The sequence below is a fragment of the Amblyomma mixtum genome, chromosome 8 (assembly GCF_055824585.1).
Source record: "Amblyomma mixtum isolate Tamu chromosome 8, ASM5582458v1, whole genome shotgun sequence".
In the NCBI taxonomy this organism is placed as follows: domain Eukaryota; kingdom Metazoa; phylum Arthropoda; class Arachnida; order Ixodida; family Ixodidae; genus Amblyomma; species Amblyomma mixtum.
The window spans coordinates 11,218,332-11,235,734 of NC_143019.1; the positions used below are offsets into that span (position 1 = coordinate 11,218,332).

General features: G+C 44.0%; 1 protein-coding gene across 1 annotated transcript; it reads right to left on the bottom strand.

The window, feature by feature from the left end:
- Positions 1-801: 801 nt before the first annotated feature.
- Positions 802-12,720, bottom strand: LOC149331326 (uncharacterized). Its single transcript, XM_089555464.1, has 6 exons — positions 12,450-12,720; positions 11,114-11,204; positions 10,167-10,211; positions 7,508-7,698; positions 5,054-5,382; positions 802-1,187 (listed from the first exon to the last, which is right to left on the bottom strand). Exons 2-6 carry the CDS (start codon positions 11,184-11,186, stop codon positions 1,169-1,171), a joined length of 657 nt encoding a protein of 218 aa, XP_089411590.1. The 5' UTR covers positions 11,187-11,204; positions 12,450-12,720; the 3' UTR covers positions 802-1,168.
- Between the last annotated feature and the right edge of the window lie 4,683 nt (positions 12,721-17,403).

Consider the following 17,403-nt stretch of genomic DNA (forward strand, 5'->3'; position numbering starts at 1 on the left):
GTTCTTTGACATGCACTGAAATAGCACAATACATTGACCGCTAGCATTTCGCCTCCATCGAAACGCGACCACCACAACAAGGGTCGAACCTGCGTTTTTTGGGCAGCAGCCAAGTGCCATAGCGGGGATTGTTGTTGTGCAGCTCCGAAAAGAATATAAGAAACTCCTGTGGTGAAATGCCTCGGAATAATATCCAGGCTGATTGCGTTCCTTAATGCTAAATGCAGTATACGGCACATAGGCACATTTGGTTTGGCCTCCATATAAATGCATCCGCTATGGGGAAGAGTTGCTCCCCAGGGCCATGACCAATGAGTCACGGTAAGGTTGATTTCATTTCTTAACAGTTGAATCTCTGTCAGTTTGACGTGTCAGGTGCGGCTATTTCAATGGTTCAATATACGAACTTCAAATGTGCGGTGTTGCTTCAATTTGACCTGAAGTATTGCTTGTTTCATGGAAACTGGGGTAAGAACATATTCATCAGTGGTTATGGTGCTCGGCTGCTGACCCGAAAGACGCGGGTTCGATCCCGGCCGCGGCGGTTGAATTTCTTTGGGGGACAAATTCTAGAGGCCCGTGTACTGTGCGATGTCAGTGCACGTTAAAGAACCCCAGGTGGTCAAAATTTCCGGAGCCCTCCACTACGGCGTCTCTCATAGCCTTAGTCGCTTTGGGACGTTAAACCACATAAACCAACCAACCAACCATATTCATCAATTAGATATGTGGACAATGCAAGAGAGAAGTTTAGGCAGTGAATTTTTATTTGCTGCTTAGCGCTCTTCTCTTCTCTGTGCTGCAATCACATGTGGCGAATATTACACCAATTCTCAACAAAAAGAACTGATTAAAGAAAACATGCAGGCTGGCAGGAGACTTGTTTCACTTTGCACGTTAAGGTTTCAAGCTTTAGAAACCTTCATTATGCGGTACCGAGGAAAAGACAATTTTTTACAGGTAATAAAAGCGATAGGCATCGTGGTAACGGCACTAAATCGCTTCGGTCAAATTTATCACAGTTTGACCTTTGTCGACAGTTTCCATTGTCTATAGCGGTATTTTCAGATCAGTCCGTCACCGCCAACGATCCAGCAGAAGTGGGCCGCAGACATGGACTCTGCGTGTATGTTTCACCATCGTCCTTCAGCTTTTCACGCTGTAACTTTCATAAGGAGATTCGTGCCCTGAAATGAAAAAGAGCCCCCGCAGCTTGTCTAAGTAAGGGTAAGAACAGCATATGCAACATAAGTCAACACTTGAAAAAAAGAAACTTTGGATGCAGCAGATGGTAACAAATGACTAATTTTAGAGAAGGGGAGCGGGGGCATGAAAGGTAGGCGGACGTAAAATCGAACAAGGAATGGATATCTAACTACAAATGCAAACATAGTATGTAGGTCTAGTAATTTACTTTAAATAATGCACGAAACAAAAAAAAAATGCCATAACAGAATCTAACACAACAATGTACAATGCATTCAGCCAAACACCGTTCATTTTATGGTGGTAAACTCGGAGACATAACTGTATTTTCACCATTTTACTCTTGAAAGGATTTCAAGTTCCCAGTAAACGTCATCATTAGTATGGACCACCTCTTCTGAATATTCCTAGAAAAACAGAGTATTTTCTCGCCATTAACACAACGCGCAAATAGGGTATGCACAGCTCAAGTCCACGTAAGCGCGTGCCTGCGCGAGGGAAATCCGGTTGTGGGCGGCAATACGCATGATGGGCATTGGGACTTAAGACGAGGTTGTAACTTCAACGACTTTTTACAGCTAACCCATTTCTTTCCTGATTAAGGCCCTGTATCACATTCTTGGGCGCCATTACTGCTTTTAATTATCATCATCAGTCTCACTAGGCCACTGCATGCAAAGGCCTCTGCTATGTTTCTACAATTAACATTGTCATTTCACAGTGGCGGCCACCGTATTTCCGCAAAACTTCTTAATCTCATAAGCTCACCTAACTTTCTGCCGACCCCTGCTGCGCTTGCCGTCTCTTGGAATACATTCCGTTACCCTTAAGGGCAAGCGGTTATCATGCCTTTGCATCACATGTCCTGCCCAAGCCCGTTTATTCCTCTTGATGTCGACTAGGATGACATTAACTCGCATTTGTTCACTCAACCACTCTGCCCACTTCCGATCTCTTAAAATTACACCTATCATTTTTCGTTCCATACCTCGCCGCGTTGTCCATAACATAAGCTGAGTCATTTTTGTTAGCTTCCACGTTTCTGCCCCGTAGGTGAGTACCGCTAAGCTACAGCTGTTGTATGCTTTTCTTCAGAGGGATATTGGTAAACTGCCATTCATGATCTCACAGAAAATGCCACATGCGCTCCACCATAATCTTATTCTGCTAGTTATTTGCCTCTCATGATCGGGAAAAATGCTACGCAAGATGCCGTGGGTTTCGTGGAGACTCCATTAATTTTTAAAAATGGGTTTCTGCAGGTAAAGGAAAGCTTTCTTGGAGGTTTATTAACATCAGGGCTGCCGGACGTCACAAAAACAGGTGACTTTTGTTACTCATGCAGTTAATCACTTTACTACTTAGCATGAGTCACCTCTCTTCTGATGTCCACAAGAGTTGATTGTACTATTCCGCAAAAAGCTTTGCTATGCCAGAAGAAACCTATTTTTAAAAATTTGTGATGTACTCCCCTGAAACAGCTAATATAATAGCACCTCGTGAGCTTAGTCAGAGTTAAGGGCATTCCCGCTTGTTCTATCCGACTGGCAACAAAAACTGCAATAGTTTCATTGCGATAGCCAGGGCTGCCTTTTTTTATCGTAGGGCAATATTCTCATATAAGCCTCGTGAGATATGTAAGGTTTAAACTTGTAAAGAAATAAATCATGGCTCTCAATCAAGCCTAAAAAAAAATATGCATATCACGAAATTGAGCGCAGATCTCAAAAACAACTACGATGAGAATGAAAGCATGCCCCCGCATGCGGGAGAATGAGTGAGGACAACAGAAAAGATTCCTGCGAGGGCCGCGGGAGAGTGCGCGGCTTTGCGAGTTATAATTGATGGCCTCTCCACTTAGGCTTGGCTGCGTGTGACGGGAGAAGAAACACCTCGCGCTTTCTAGAAAGTTCCTCCTCTGCTTTTTAGAAACTTCGTCCTCTGCTTAATAGCATCGCGCGCCTCAGCAGTAGGGTGAAAGTGCTTGCACTATCAAAAGTACTGTGTGTGTGCGTGTGTGTGTGCGTGTGTGCACGTGTGCGCGTGTGCGCGTGTGCGCGTGTGCGCGTGTGCGTGTGCGTGTGTGTGTGTGTGGCATCAAAGAGGAGGCCGCTGAACTTTGGCGGCAGCCTCTGCCATAGTACCATTGCTTGAAAGGGCAACTCCAGCGTGTTTGTATCTCTTCAGATTTGACTCAAACTTTCAGGTTAAGTTACTCGCACGTTTCTGGTAATTTGTGCCAAATTTCGAAGCCGGGAAACGTCTTGTTGCAACACAAATGAATTTTTTATTTTTTGGTTTCAAAACTAAATTCCAGCGGTTTCTACGGGAAACCTGGCGCGTGTAACGTCACAGCCTTGCACACTAACTGATATTCGCTCTGAATTTGCTGAAGGACATAACTTCGAGCATCTTCTTGATCAGTTGCAAAAATAATAACCATAGCTGTCCCTACTCGACTCCTACTCGACTCCATAGCTGTCCCTAACATACTCCTACTCGACTAGTATTTTGAAAAACGGTTCTCCGTACCGGAGAGAGGAAACTGTAAAGAATGTGGGCTTATTACACTCAAAATGTGCAAAAAAAGCTTTAGTTTTTCTTTAAAGACAGGGGCTCCGCATGACTTGTTGGATCTACAATACTGTCCCAGCCACGGACAAGCAAAAGATCGCGCGCCTCCCTTTAGGACGGCTACGTCTGAGATCCTATGGTCATCTGTTCTTCACTATGTCCAGGAACAATTTGCCTTCCTTTGCTTTCTCTTGCGTATCAATACAATTTTGTTGTGTGATATCTCTGTGTATAGTAGCCTTCCTCTGATGTACTGCTTTGCATGTGGTTCATTGTTTGGGGAAAAACTGCGGTTTTCTTAAGCATGTCTTGTAATTCCTGCGTATTTTCTCGCTGTTGTATAAAGATCATTCATAAGTGTAACATTCTTTCGGACCCAATCTCTGCCTTGAGACCAACAAAAGCTGGACCCCATACGACCATCTTCCTCATCACTATGCAGTGTGATTACTGCTGAGCTTGTCGCGCTAAATGCAGGGCATCTCCATCGAGGCGGGAAAATCTTCCCACACATGGTCTAATGGTGTGTAGGTGCGCACGTTACTCGTGTGTATGTGACAGTTGTGTGCATGCTCTCCATCAGGTGAGCATTTGGACGAATATGCTGATAAAAAAAGCAAGCACCTAGATTTTATGGTTTACTTAGTCGCATAATTTCGCTAGAAATTTTCTGGAGTGTGTGGAAAATCCTCATTTATGTTGTTTTCCTCTTAAGATAGCATTCCGAGGGTCCTTTTTTGAACCTAAAATACAGACCATGACAATTAAAACTGTGCAGCGACTGTACCTTATCTCATAGCCTGTTATTCGTCGGAAATTCACCCTGAATGTAGGAAATCGGCTTCGAACATTCGCAGTGACGGAACATGCCACTATTCTGACACATTAAATATTTTTGTGAGAATGAGTAGTTGCAAGCTGCACTATATGCTTTGTCGTAAAACGGTGACAGAGCGGCCGAGCTCCCGCTACCGCACGAAATACCATTACAGGTGGCGGTACAAATTTCACTACGTCATTCTTCACTTCCGCTGCTGGCAATTAGAAAGACCGGCCCCGAGAAACTGTTGCCATCCTTTTCTCTTCACCGTTCTGCGCTTATATAGCACGTGCCCATTCACTCTGAGGATTGATACCATTTTCATAATGTGCTTGGAGTGCACTTTGCGTAGCTGTTTTGCGTTAATGCTGATTAGAATAGCTTTATGTATTCTATCAACTGATTTAAGTGGTGTCCACCGACACGGCGTTTAAAGCAATCATGAGAACTCACCTATTCATCGCTGGCACGATGTGGTCCGTCACGAGCGACTTCAAGATAGCTGTTCCTGCCCATCTTTCTGCATCCAACTGCAAGAGCGCATTCCGTACGCTCCCATGTTGATCGACGACAGTTATATTCGAGGAATTCAGTGTGACGGCCCTTGGTTTTTGGGAAACTCGAATGCTGGGTTCACAAACCGATGAGAGGTGATGATCGACGGGAATTTCCAAAGCAATGGTTATGCCATGATGCGTGACGGCGACGTGACCGTCCAGCCCAACGTTCCATTGCAGCGATGTCACAACAGAATTCCTTGATACTAAAAGCAACTTGAGGACCTGCAAGGCAAGAATTGACATTCCTCTTGTTTCTTTTGCACGGTAACACTGACAAGCGTGCGTCATTGAAATGCTTCACAGACTCATTTTTTTTTCGACTGTGGTAGTAGCTGGCTCATTGTATCAGTCCTCGAAGATTGGTTTGGTTTATGGGGCTTAAGGTCCCAAAGCAACTCAGCCTATCAGGGACGCCGTAGTGAAGGGCTCCGGAAATTTCGATCACCTGGGGTTTTTTAACGTGGACTGACATCGCACACTACACGGGCATCTAGAATTTCGCCTCCATAGAAGTTCGACCGCCGCGGCCGGGATCGAACCCGCGTCGTTTGGGTCAGCAACCGAGCGCCATAACCACCGAGCCCCTGCGGCGGCAGTCCTCGAAGAGAGCTGGAAAAGGAGGCTCATCGGATTTTCTATCGCATTATTTTTTCAGGAAGATATGCAATGAACTAATTTCTTTTAGTTAAAAGATAAAGTGGGTCTTGCTGCAGGAAAGTCGCAACTGAATCTGCCAAATTTAAAATCTTGCTTAAGTTTCACATGTTCGAGATTTCGTTAACTATTACTTTTTCTCCAGAACGAAATTTTATTTCTACCTTTCGTCTCCATTTCAGGACAGAAATAGAATAGCACGATACATTATAATAACGTTACATATCGGAACACCAACTTGATCTCAGGAAGAGAAATAACAGACCGCCTGTTAAGGAAAAAATGCTATCTTTTAAAGCGCACCGCATACAATTTACAGGGAGAGTCAGGGAAAGAAAGCCTTCCCTTTTAATGCGTGGTTAAGTGTTTTTAGACGATATATGATATATGAATATAATAACTTTTTAAGCAAGGCTGCAGTTCTTTACGCGCATTGATTAGGCAGTATGCGTGCCGAATCACTCGTGTCAAAAAACAGACAGCGCTACTTGAAGGCCTTTACTGCCCGAAGAAGGATTTCTCGTTGCAATTTCCGTCCGAATTTTCTGTGCAGTGCTCTACCAACTGAGCTACGACGGGGCGCCTGTCAAATCTTCTACTCTGGGCGGTATATATATTGCGCGTGACCTTGAGCATTTTTACCAGCGCTGCCCCCGTCCATAGCGGCGGACGTGGTACATTTTGCATTACCGAGAGTGTCACATGGATTATGACCGTACGGTAAGGACAGAAGACGCGCGAGGATGCAATTATGCTGCCTATGGCATGAAGACTGCGAGAACCGAGCCTTTCCTTAAGCTATTGAGCTGACAAGAGGAGGTAAATGAGAGTTTCGCTAAGACAAACAGAAGAACAAGTCACCGAATCGAAGGAAAGTGTAGTGAACGTTAAATGTGTAACTGTTTTAACGGCTGAAATGTAATTGATTAGAAAAAAGAAGAGAAACAAAACACACGCATCTGTATTTTTCTTCTTTCTAGTAGACAATCTGTCAGCAATAAAATGCTACACTATTAGATGAACATTAACACCACAAATTAAGGAATAGGAACATCCTGTCGATTTGCACGGTTTCGGCGTCTTGGCTTTTTCGCAGGTATTTAGATGCTCATTTCCCTACGGTTGTCTGCTTAGTTGCTAGATATTTATCGCGTATTCTTATGTGAATGAGCTAGAAGGTGGATGCAAGAACTGCATTATTTATCGAACACATGCACCTGTATTTTTCTTCTTTCTAATAAATTGCCAGTCAGCAAAAAAGTGCTCCACTGTTATTTTATCATCGATTAACAGAACAAATTAAAGAAGGATTAGAACTTTCCTCTATGCTTTGTTTGGTTTCGGCGTCTGTTGGCTTTTCCTCAGGTGTTTTATAATGAGACCCACATTTTCCTATGGTTATCTGCTTAGCTGATACATCTCTGTCGCTTGTTTATATGTCAATGAGCTTCAAGGCCGATACAAGAACTACATCATTTTATCCAACCTTAAATCTTTCAAAGACCGCGTTTTGTCCGTTACAAAATATTCTCCGGCAGTGAGTGAAACACACAAATCAGCTCTGTGATGGGCGTGCTGCAACACAGCGTTAAATATGGACCATCACATCGGAGGGTGGTTAAGCTTCCCTCGCACTAGGCGTGGTTAGTGAAGCGCATGTATCACATTTTCCTCCAGAAGCTTTCCTTCTTACCCTCTTATCGTGCAAGCAGTGACTACGCAGTGCTCCCGTGCGTCGAAGGTGATTTAAACCAGTCACAACGAATGGCTTCTCATCGCTCTCTTTTTTCTCGGAATCAAGCTCGGAGGAGTATACAGGTGGCAATTGGAGAGCAGAGTCGAGGGCGCGTTCCACCTGCCTGGTGTAGTAGGGGTCGCAGAAATCTGGGAAGCGGCCAAAGAAAGCTGGAGTTAAGCTGGTGAAAGAATGCTGGACAAAGAAACACTGCAAGCTCTCAACGTTCGGTCCTAATAAATTGAACGCCATTTTTCCCATCAGCATGCGGGAATAGTCGGCCCCTGAACCATAAAAAGTTCACCATGTGGTACTTTTACCGATTCAATATCGCACTATCGCACTTGGTTATCGGGGACATCGGAGCGTTGTCAGTACACCAAAGATGTCAATGCAGATAGCTACACCGCGTACAGACTGGCAAATGGGAGTAACTGCACCCGCCAGGGCTCTGAACGAATGCTTATTGTGTAGGGAGTAACTGTAGCTCACGTCCTGATATAATTTCTCTCCGAGGGAGTAAGCATAGCATTTTTGAGGTACAAATGATGGACACAACGCAGTTGCACCTAAAGGTCTATGCTCTGCAGCAGTTTAGTGCTTTTGGCTTAAAGTGCAAAGTTTAAAGTAGGTTATTTTTTCTAACTTTAAACTCAGTACCTTCACTGAAATTTATAGACCTTTTTGCCCTACAGTACAAACACACAGTACAATGTGGCATACGGCGCAAAACTGGCCAGACGGATGGTTGATTCAATATTCGCCTGAAGGGGCGCAAGAGAACACGGTCTCAGTCAACGTATTCACGCATGGTTGGCCACAGAGCGGTCTGCGATAAAATGGCTCGAGCAGGCTGGTGTTTGAGCAAGCTGTTTTCCTCTACCATTTGCGGGACAAAAGCACGTATTGATCGAAGCTTTCATTTTCAGAACGCTCATGTGCGCCAGTCAGTCCTCGATTACGCTCCACGGTAAGGAGATTATTCTTCTAGTAAACGCCGAACGGCGTCTTCGGCCATAGCCTTCTCTCATGCAATCTGGATTGTTTTGTTTTATGCTTCTTGTCAGTGTTTTTCCTTTTTGTTTTAAGGCACACAGTGCCTTCATGATTGTTCACAAACTGGCAAATATAACATTTAAAATGGTGGCACAAAAAACTTACTCCGTCTATTCAGCTCCTAGCTACTACCATTTGCTTCGTAATATCAAAGAACAGACGAAGGCTACATATTTATCCCCCTTAAGCCGTCATAGCGCTGTAAACGGGGGGCTTATGCAATTGGCAGCCTCCTTTCATGCAGTGCTTACTTTCAGTGCACGATCTATGTCAAAGGTTTGTTCACCTTCAGAGTAGAAGTTGAATAATTGGTAAGTTTCCTGTCTGCACCGTTAACTTTCTTCAGTTCAGCTCAAGACATCAGAACTTCTCCGCACAGTGATGTGGGCACTATCCTTTGGGAGTGAGTACGTATGTCATGCCCATGTATATTTCTTGAGTAAATAGTGCGTCTGATATGGATATTGTTAAGGTGAACAGGTCTTAGGCTAGATTTTTATTCAATGAATTTTAGGCGTCCTCTGAACACCATCGCAACAATGGGAACCAGCTCGGAGAACGCATATTTATATTTAGTGTGCCGGAAAGCGGTGATGTTGAGTGCAACATTTTCACCTAGAGCCAGAAGATTCTCTGTTTTAGTGACAGTCGCCTTATTACACTGCCGCTTATCCAAAAGGTGACAGATATAAATCTTTTCTTTTTAACAATGAGCACATATAAATCAGGCGCAGGCATTTTCGCGTATATTGTGTTCATAAACAATTCTTCCTTATTCCAAAATTGAACTCATTATCTTCAAGTGCACTTTTCCACAAGCTAGTAAAATATGAAAAATAATGTTGCAGATTAAACTAGTCTGCAAAAAGCCATTTGAGGCGATGTCGGACGTTCCTTTGCGGCCTCGGCAATAGAGCTCGGAGGGCTTGCAGTAGATATTACGACATTATGACGCACAACATGCAGCAAAACTTTTCTTGTCATTGTAGTGTGAACAAGTTTCTAATGAAAACTCTGCAAACTTAAGCTAAAATCAGGTTTAAAAAATCCAGATGCTAAAATCAGGTTTTCAGAATTGTATCCCGTTTTGAGCTTTATGAAGTAGATTCTCGGCTGAGCGCGCACCTCGGGTAACATGAGAACTAAATGGCGCACAGGAATACTGTGCATTTACAGCACAGAGTGGAGCTCTTCGTTCTGAAGTAAACCACTTCTGAAGCGTGCTTTCTTCTATCATGCGGAGGTTACAGGCCCTGACAAGGAAAAATAGGGCATTCGCCTGCAGAATTACGAAGAAAACGCTGCTTTGCAGACAGCAATACCCCCAAAGTGAGAGCCACAGGATACTCGTATTCTGTTGATTCTGATGCCCCTGTTGAAGTGATACATCCAAAGAAAATCATGTTTTAAGAGATGGGACGGCATTGACTCAGGAGACCCCGAGAATTGTTATAGAGATTCGCGCTTGCACGCATGTACTGGCAAGGTTCTTTTCCCAGCTGAACTGTCCCTTGTACCACGCCCTTTGCTCAACATCTTTTTTATTGAAGAATGTCCTTACCTGTGGGGTCGTACCCAAATCCCTCTGATGGATGAGGACGACGTACTGTAATACAAGAAGGTACAAAATGCCGACGCTGAGTATTACGCAACGCATGGTAAAAGCTCTAGACTCGAGCGAAAATATGAAATAACAGTGCAGATGGCGTAACTACACGTATATAACATTTCCGATAACATACCTGTGCGGTTAAAAGTAGTTTACTATCTATAAAAAATGTCATTCTTTACTGGAAATTGTTTATAACCTTATTTTCTACTGAAAACGATTGATAGCACAAAGCTTGAACACATACAGGGAGTGGAAACGCTCGCATAAATACTAAATAACATGTGGACTGTTACCTTCTATAAAATCTATGCAGTATTTCTCTATACGTAGCTACACAGAGCGGAAACATAAAGTCTCAGTAGCATTTCTCGATACAGAGCTAAACAGAGCGGAAACAAGTGAAGCACTCAATTGTGATATCTTGGCCTAATAAAAGATCGGCGTGCATCTCTCTCGAGGTGATTCGTTACTTTCAGGAGCTATCATTCAAACAGAAATTCATTTCTACGAGATCAAGTTCTTTGCAAGTATGAATTCATTATGCACCGAATGCGAACGTCTTTGCTAACACAAATGAAATGATCACATCAGTAATAGCTAGCAAGTCTTGAATTCACAGATAAGAATAGAGTTACTAGGCTGCAATCTATCGATCACGTCACCCAAAAAATATCCTAAAGTGCTAGAATTTTTGTTAAGAAAGCACACATCCACGTTGCTCGGGAGAAAAACCCGGTGAAAAATAGTGTGATTCGTTTACTATAAAATCTAATGCACTGATTCCCGAGCTTGACTCCTTTGATCGCTAATCACACAATCTAAAACACTTCGCGGAAGGAGATTGCTTTCTGCGCTGCTATGACTGCAGCGGAGCATTGCATAAGTGAGCAACTTACAAGAGCATGAGTAGGCAACTTCAACTCCTAGAAAGAAGCAGACAAAAGCTCGCAGTGCTGTGTATCGTCCCATATCTGTGTTCAATAAATTCTGCATGGAAGGAAAACAGAAAAATCAAATGAATCACTTTTGAGCTAAAATGAGACTCATATATCACACACCAGGTAACGCCAATCCCTTCATGAAACAGACAGTTATGGTGTTAAGACCTTTATCACCCGACCAGCAACGAGGACTGGTTCTCAGGGCCCACGCTGCGGCGCAGGCCAGAGGGCTGCAGGAATTGGCGTACCGCCCGAGGCTCCAGTAATTGCCATTGTCTAAAGTTTTCTATCTATCAATGCCAGAACCTGCTTTCGCTCAGTATTCCGTGATTAGAAATGCTAAACCGCCAGCAATTTTGTTCTTCAATGGCACCCAATCTAGCACAAATAGCCAAAGTGATTTTACGGACTGTGTGCTAAATTTACCTCTTATTCTAGTGACCTCATTCTCCACATCACCACTGGTTTCAATGTTTCAGCAGATGCGCATCCCCGCGGAAGCGCAAACATTGTAACCCTTGCTGTGAAAAAAACGCAGTTAATCAAGCTATATAAGTTGTCCAGTCGTTTAGAGTACCCGGGGTTGTATAACTTGTGCTAACATCGTAAAGAACACGAGACTTTTATTATTTCGTCTCCACAACAATACCGTCGCGGCCGTTCGAACTTGGTCCAGCGTCCTTAAGACGAGCAACGAACACACAAAGGCGCCGTAAGCGAGTTTTTCTCTTCTAGCAAAACTATATTGGTGGTTTGCGTTAATTTTTCTTTTAATGGTCAAGCCGTCGTCAAAAATGACAACAACGTGACAATCGACAACTTTAAGCACCTGATATGGTCTTTGAGGCACTTAGAGGCTGAGGCATGCGAGGGATCTGCTGCGTTAAAGATGCGAGGGCCCTTCGCTGCAATAAGCCACTCTAACAGCATGTGAACTAGTGTACAGTCAAATACGAAAGTTATATCTGGTAAACGAAGGAAAAGTTGCGGGGCATTTACAGATATTATATACAAAAGTTTTTTCAAATTAAAATGCCGATCTGACTGCGAAAACACCGTTCAAGAAATATGGCAACTTTAATTGTCAGGTTGAATTGAAGTTAAAGCTCTTTTTACGAAAAAGACGAATTAGTCCGCTTAAAAGGCACCTAGTGATTATGACAATAATGCAGGTAATTATAAGAAATGCAAAAAAGGGCGGCATAACCAAAGCAGACGTGCCTGTTTTTAAGCAACACATGAGACGCCACCCCACGTTTCAAATATATATATAACATGAACTGGTACCTACATTTTCCTCGTGCTTGAGTCTTCGGTTCCTGGTAGGTCTGTACAACAAAGCAAGAAGGGGCTCAAAGAGTTAAACTGCAGCTATATCGAATTTATGGAAGCAGCCGCTTGTAATAAAAAGCGGATATGCTTTGAAAACCACTGCTGGCGATGGACAACTCAGATGCGAATGGGGGCGGCCCTTATATATTTTGCAGAAACCAGCCGACTTCTGTGAGGAAGGGCTTGGGCTTGATATGGGCTCAGAGAGAGACGTAAAAGGATATGTCCACAAAGCGGAAGTAAAGGCGCGCTCTCTGTAGAGAACGCTGATTGCACTCCTCTTGCACTTGCTTGTTCGGCAGCCGTTCTCTTCTGCATTCGAGCGTCATGAAGTGAGCACATCTAATCAGAGGCGAATATTTTTCATTCTTTTTTTTTTTCACTCTGATGTCACGCCTCTCATAAACTGACGTTTGCCGAGCAGAGCTCTCCGCACAGCGAGTCGTCGTACTAACGGGACGCGAAGAAAAAAATTGACAAAAATCACGCTATGATTAAGGCCCGCTCTTTGCATGGTGGTGGTCAGTGAAGTTGAAATCAGACAATTTCGGGACGTACAATCCCATTCTCCTGGCCGTTATTATGCTTGAAATACTGTCGTGTACTGTGACGCGCTTAGTGGTCTATGACACAGATCAGGACGTGTCCTGATTATGTCAGTACCGGTAAGATGCAGCTGCTGTAGACTTTTCTCTGGAGGTATATTGGCAAACGGCCATTCTATATCTGAGAGAACCTGCCATATACGCTCAACCCCATTCATATTCTTCTAGTTATTTCACTCTCATGATCCGGGTCAGCGGTCACTACCTGCCCTAGGTAGACGTATCCCCTTGCCACTTCGAGCACGTCGCTACCAATTGCGAACTGCTGTTTCCTTGCGAGACTGTTGAACATTACTTTAGTTTTCTGCATGTCAATTTTTAGCCCCACCTTTCTGCTCTGCCTGTCTAACTCATTGGTCATGAATTGCAGTTCATGTCATGAGTGACTTAGCAAGACAATGTCATCAGCGAACAGCAAATAACTTAGGTATTCGCCATTAAACCTTATGCCGAACCGTTCCCATTTCAGGCCGTGGAATACTTCCTGTAAACAGGCGGTGAATAGTATTGGCGAGATCCTGTCTCCCTGTCTGACGCCTTTCCTACTGGAATTTTTTTGCTGACTTTATGGAGGACTATGATAGCTGTGCAATCGTTATAAATATCTTCCAATATTTTTACATAACACTCTTCTACACCCTGATTACGCAGTGCCTGCACGACAATCGAGATTTCCACTGAGTCAAATGATTTCTCATAATCAATGAAGGCTATATATAGGGGTTGGTTATATTCTTCGCATTTCTCTATCCCCTGATTGACAGAGTGAATATGCTCTATTCTCGAGTACACTAAATTTACGAAAGCCTGCCTGATCACTTAGTTGATTGAAGTCTTAGGTTGTCCTTACTCAGTTGGCGATTACTTTAGTAAATACCTTGTACGCAATGGAAAGTAAGCTGATCGGTGTGTAATTTTGCAAGTCCTTGACGTGTCCTTTTTGAAGAATTAAGATAATGTTAGCATTTTTTCAAGCTCCTGGTAGGCTCGAGGTGAAAAGGCATTGCGTAAAAGGGTGGAAAGTTTTTCTAGCACAATCTCTCCTCTGTCCTTCAACGAGTCTGCTATTATCTGATCCTCACCAGCTGCTTTCCCCCTCTGCGTGGCTCCTAAGGATTCTTTACTTCCTCCTTCGTTACTGGCGAGATGTCCCATTGCTGTGCTTGACCGCCAGTCTCAGTAACGTTCTGACCACATTCGCTACTGTATAGATTGATGTACAACTCTTCGGCTACTTCAGCTATCTTATCCATATTGCTAATAACAATGCCCTCTTTGTCTCTCAGCGCACATAGCTGGTTTTTACCTATACCTAGTTTGCTCTTCACTGCTACCTCCATTCTTTAGAGCATGCTCGATTTCCTCCATGTTAAACTTCCTTATGTCGGCTATCTTGCGCTTATTTATTAAGTTCGATAGCTCCGCTAGTTCTATTCTGTCTGTGGAGTTGGTCGTCCTCATGCTTTGGCGTTTCTTAATCAGATCTTTAATTTCCTTCGATAGCTTGCCGGTATCCTGTCAAACCATCCTACCACCTACTTCTTCGGCACACACCGTAACGATAGCTGTGAGATTATCGTTCATTGTTTCAACAGTACGGTCGTCTGCTTCAGTTGAAGCGGAAAATCTGTTCTGCAGCGAAATCCTGAATTTCGCTACTTTGCCTCTTAATCTAACTCGTTAATAGCCTTCCGCTTCACTAGATTCCTTCGTTCCCTCTTCAAATATAAGCTAATACAAGACCTTACCATTCAGTGGTCGCTACAAAGGACCTTTCCGCGGACCTCCACATCATCACGATGCCAGAGTGAGCGCACAGTATGAAGTCTATTTCATTTTTAGTCTCACGATTGGGCCTCTTCCACGTCCACTTCCTGTTTGCTCGTTTGTGGAAGAAGGTGTTTATGATCCGCCAAATAGTTCTATCTGCGAGGTCTACTAATAAATCTGCACTGCTTTTTTTAGAATCTATCCCATAGTCGCCTACCGCCCGGTCTGCAGCCGGCTTCTTGCCTACCTACGCATTGAAGTCGCCCATCAATACAGTGTACTGTGATTTTACTTTGGTCATTCCCAGAAGAGGTCAGAAGAGGTAGCGATGGCGTAGACATAGAGCATCGGCCTCGCGTGCACGAGCACCGGGGTTCGACTCCCTGTGCCACGCAATTTTCCACCGGGTTTGGATCCTGGAGTGCGACCTGATCTCGGTGACAAGAACCGACAACGCGCTTCCTCACCAGAACAGGATTTGGCCACCTTGGTGCAGTACTTGGCCGCAACCTTTGATGAAGAAACCAATTAACCCTCGGCCCTCAGTCCCCAGCGGCTGCAGAGCAACTGACCAAGGCGGCGGTCAGACCTGTGACGCAGCGGAGGGTGCTAAGAATCACTCGCTCCAGACAGGCCGTCATTGGAAACTGAACCTGGCGACTTTTAACGTTACAACCTTATCCAGTGAGGCGAGCTTAGCAGTGCTGTCGGGAATTACCGAGCATTGAATGGGATGTCATAAGGCGTAGAGAGCTTAGGAAGACAGTTGAGGCGTCTATAGTCTTAAAGGACGGGCACGTATTGTGCTATCGTGGATTAGCAGACAGACGAGAGCGAGGTGTGGGATTACTCATCAATCAGGATATAGCTGGCAACATAGAGGAGTTTTATAGTATTAACGAGAGGGTAGCAGCTATCGTAATTAGGCTTAATACGAGGTACGAGCTGAAGGTGGTGCAGGCCTAAGCACCTACATCAAGCCATGATGAGCAGGTTGTTGAATACTTCTATTAAGATGTAGGGGTTTTGCTGTCTGCTAAAATCTGTAACCACAGCAAGGAGAATGCTGTACAACTATTCATAATTAATATTTTGAGGTACAGAGGCCACCGTGAATGCTGAATGACTAGAAAATCCACACTGTTAGGCAAAGATGTGTAAACATCACATATACATCATCGAGGAGATGGTGTGCGAGTAGAGGTTATTTTAAAACTGCAAAACATGCAACAACGTTACTGGCAAGGCTGTACAGCTCAATGCATATACAGGCAGCATCATTACGGTAAAGTTTGAGCACTCAGTGATTGTCCCATAACTGACGCCTAGCTTGGTTTGCGTTAGCACAAGGCTATGAAGCTTTCTCCATGATGCCAGGACAAGCCCCTTATGCGACCGCATATTGCGTGCAACAAGTACACCTTTAACTTTTTTCAAACTACTTTTCCTCTTGGTATTTAATATTCATTCTCAACTTTAAGGCATGATTTTTTGTACCTATTGGTTTTTCCCTTTTTTATTGAAGGGGCTTATATACAGCGTGCCTCGGAAAAGATGGATCTCGTTTTTTAAAAAAAACGTAAGTGTTCTTCTGAGCTGAAAGGATGCGCATGTTATAAGCTATGAGAATTATGTAAAACCCTTCAAACAATGCCCTCATCAAACCCAGCGATACCAACACGATCACTCCGCCTGCTCTTCAAAATGTAATAACATATTGCACACCATGGCACTGTCCTACCTCTATCGCCTCCACACTACCTCAATGTCTTGGAAAATATGCAAACTTGAACATTGTCTGTACACAGTCATTGCGGAAAATTCAGGTTGCTGTGTACGAGCGAACGCTCAATTTGCTCGTCTTTCTGCCCGGTCGCAATTAGCCTTTACACAAGCAATACAAACCGCCTACTTTTTCCCTGGTTCACCCCATATCAGTTAGAAGATCAGCAAATGACCTTCGGGGAAGAAGCTTGTTCCCTCCTTGGTGACAATAGCAAGATTACCAAATCAAGTACTGTCTCTCAATCTAAACAAACTAAATGGAACATAAACATCACAATTCCTGCATTTCGTACAGGCGCATAAAAATACCGCACTAACTGAACATCAATGAACGGAACAGCGAACACATCAACGGAACACCAAGTGCTTAGCCCGATGTGGGCGGCATCACTTGGTTTCGAAGCAGAGTAGTGATTGTTGCCACAGTGGGCCAGGCGTGTCGTCTAATTTCCTGCATTGATATTGCAAGCTCCCAGCAGAAGCACCTGTCTACTGCCGTCTATCGGCAGCTGCTGCAATGCGATGATTCATGGTCATGTGGCATTTTCTGAACAGAAATAAACAGAACCACACGTTTGTCATCGATAGGAGGCGCCGATTGAGAACAAGGCCTAAAGCCGTCTTCGTCGCTTTTCGAGACAAGCGCTCCTTGAAAGTTTATATCGGCAGACCCGCAGCAATCACAGCCTTTAAACAAATTTTTCCGCGCACTTAAAACATCCGCGCAGTACCTTGATTCTGTACGACATGTAA

Coding starts and splice junctions, on each gene's coding strand:
- LOC149331326 (XM_089555464.1), bottom strand. CDS start 11,186: ATGGGACGATACACAGCACTGCGAGCTTTTGTCTGCTTCTTTCTAGGA. Junction 10,212..11,113: donor AGTTGCCTACTCATGCTCTT/GTAAGTTGCTCA, acceptor CTTGTATTACAG/TACGTCGTCCTCATCCATCA. Junction 7,699..10,166: donor ATTTGGGTACGACCCCACAG/GTAAGGACATTC, acceptor GCCGCTTCCCAG/ATTTCTGCGACCCCTACTAC.